Source organism: Loa loa, assembly GCF_000183805.2.
Source record: "Loa loa unplaced genomic scaffold supercont3.72, whole genome shotgun sequence".
Classification (NCBI taxonomy): domain Eukaryota; kingdom Metazoa; phylum Nematoda; class Chromadorea; order Rhabditida; family Onchocercidae; genus Loa; species Loa loa.
In genome coordinates, this window is record NW_018108252.1 from 1 (window position 1) to 1,751 (window position 1,751).

General features: G+C 22.7%; 1 protein-coding gene across 1 annotated transcript in view; it reads left to right on the top strand.

The window, feature by feature from the left end:
• Positions 1-793: 793 nt before the first annotated feature.
• Positions 794-1,751, top strand: part of LOAG_17414 (sodium-dependent serotonin transporter) — a gene marked incomplete at both ends in the record, with an annotated part of 6,128 nt that continues 5,170 nt past the window's right edge. Inside the window, 2 exons of the mRNA XM_020450076.1 lie at positions 794-902; positions 1,103-1,200. Coding sequence (XP_020306295.1) covers positions 794-902; positions 1,103-1,200 — 207 coding nt within the window. The remainder of the gene's footprint in view (positions 903-1,102; positions 1,201-1,751) is intronic.

Below are 1,751 nucleotides of genomic sequence, written 5' to 3' on the forward strand. Positions count from 1 at the left end.
AAAATGTAAATCATTAAATTCACGTGAATCCACAGGTGAAAATGCAAATCATTAAATTCACGTGGATCCACAGGTGAAAATGTAAATCATTAAATTCACGTGAATCCACAGGTGAAAATGCAAATTATTAAATTCACGTGGATCCACAGGTGAAAATGTAAATCATTAAATTCACGTGAATCCACAGGTGAAAATGCAAATTATTAAATTCACGTGGATCCACAGGTGAAAATGTAAATCATTAAATTCACGTGAATCCACAGGTGAAAATGTAAATCATTAAATTCACATGAATCCACAGGTGAAAATACTAATCATTAAATTCACGTGAATCCACAGGTGAAAATACCAATCATTAAATTCACGTGGATCCACAGGTGAAAATACTAATTATTAAATTCACGTTAAATTCACGTGTATCCAGAGGTAATGGTGCAAATTATCAAACTCACGTGTATCACGAGTAAACATACTTATAAATCTACGTGAATTAAAATGATTTAGAAACTCACACAAAAGTTAAAATTTAAAATAATATTAGGATTTAATTGCTTGCTATATAAAAGATATTCAATATAACTGATAAACAAAGATAGACATTTGATAATTCAACCATTAAACGATGAAAAGAACTAATAAAAAGTTAATAATAGATGAATTTAAGTGAATTATTATTTAATTGACACATAATCAATCAATCAATCATCAGTCAACTAGCTAATTAATTTGGTAATTAATTAATAAAGCAATCAACACAATTGTTTTAGGTGCATTTCTTATACCATATTTGACAATGCTTTTTATCGGTGGCTTACCAGTATTTTATATGGAATTAGTCCTTGGACAATTTCATCGTTCTGGTTGCATAAGTATTTGGAAAAAGATTTGTCCAATGTTTAAAGGTAAAAATATCTTTCCTTAATTTTTTATATTATTAATTTCATTTAAAAAATGGTTAAATTTTCAATAAAAATATTAAATCTTTGTCCAAAAATTAATTACTGAATACAATTCCCTAATTAGAAGAAAAAAATTTCATAATTATCAAAATAATTTCAATGAATTTTAATTTGTTCCTTTTTTAATAAAATTATTTTCAAAGGTATTGGTTATGGTATATGTTTTATATGTACATTTATTGCTTGCTTCTATAACGCTGTTATTGCACATGCCCTATATTTTTTAATCAACTCATTACAGGTGAAAGAATTTTCAAAAAAAAAATTTTTTTATTAAATTTTAAAATTATTTATGCAAAATTTGTGTTTTAAAACAAGCAAAAAAATATGAAAAAAAAAAGAAAAAACGTGGTATTCTCAAGTATACAAATTAGAAAGGCAATATTTTCAGGTATGCAAAATTATAATATATTAATTAGACTATATGGTTTTGTATGCAAATTTTAAGAAGTAAAATTGAAAATGCATTCTTTTAATGCATTAAAAAAGTACCAATCAATAGTGCTATGATTTATTGTGTCAGAAAGAAAAATGTTCGAATCAGTAATTTCATTTTTTTATTATATTTAAAAATTGCTTCGCCATTTTACTTTATTGAATTTAAATTTCGATTCATTTATCATTATTATTATTATTATCTATTATTATTATTATTATTATTATTATTATTATTATTATTATTATTATTATTATTATTATTATTATTATTATTATTATTATTATTATTATTATTATTATTATTATTATTATTATTATTATTATTATTATTATTACTATTATTACTATCTATTA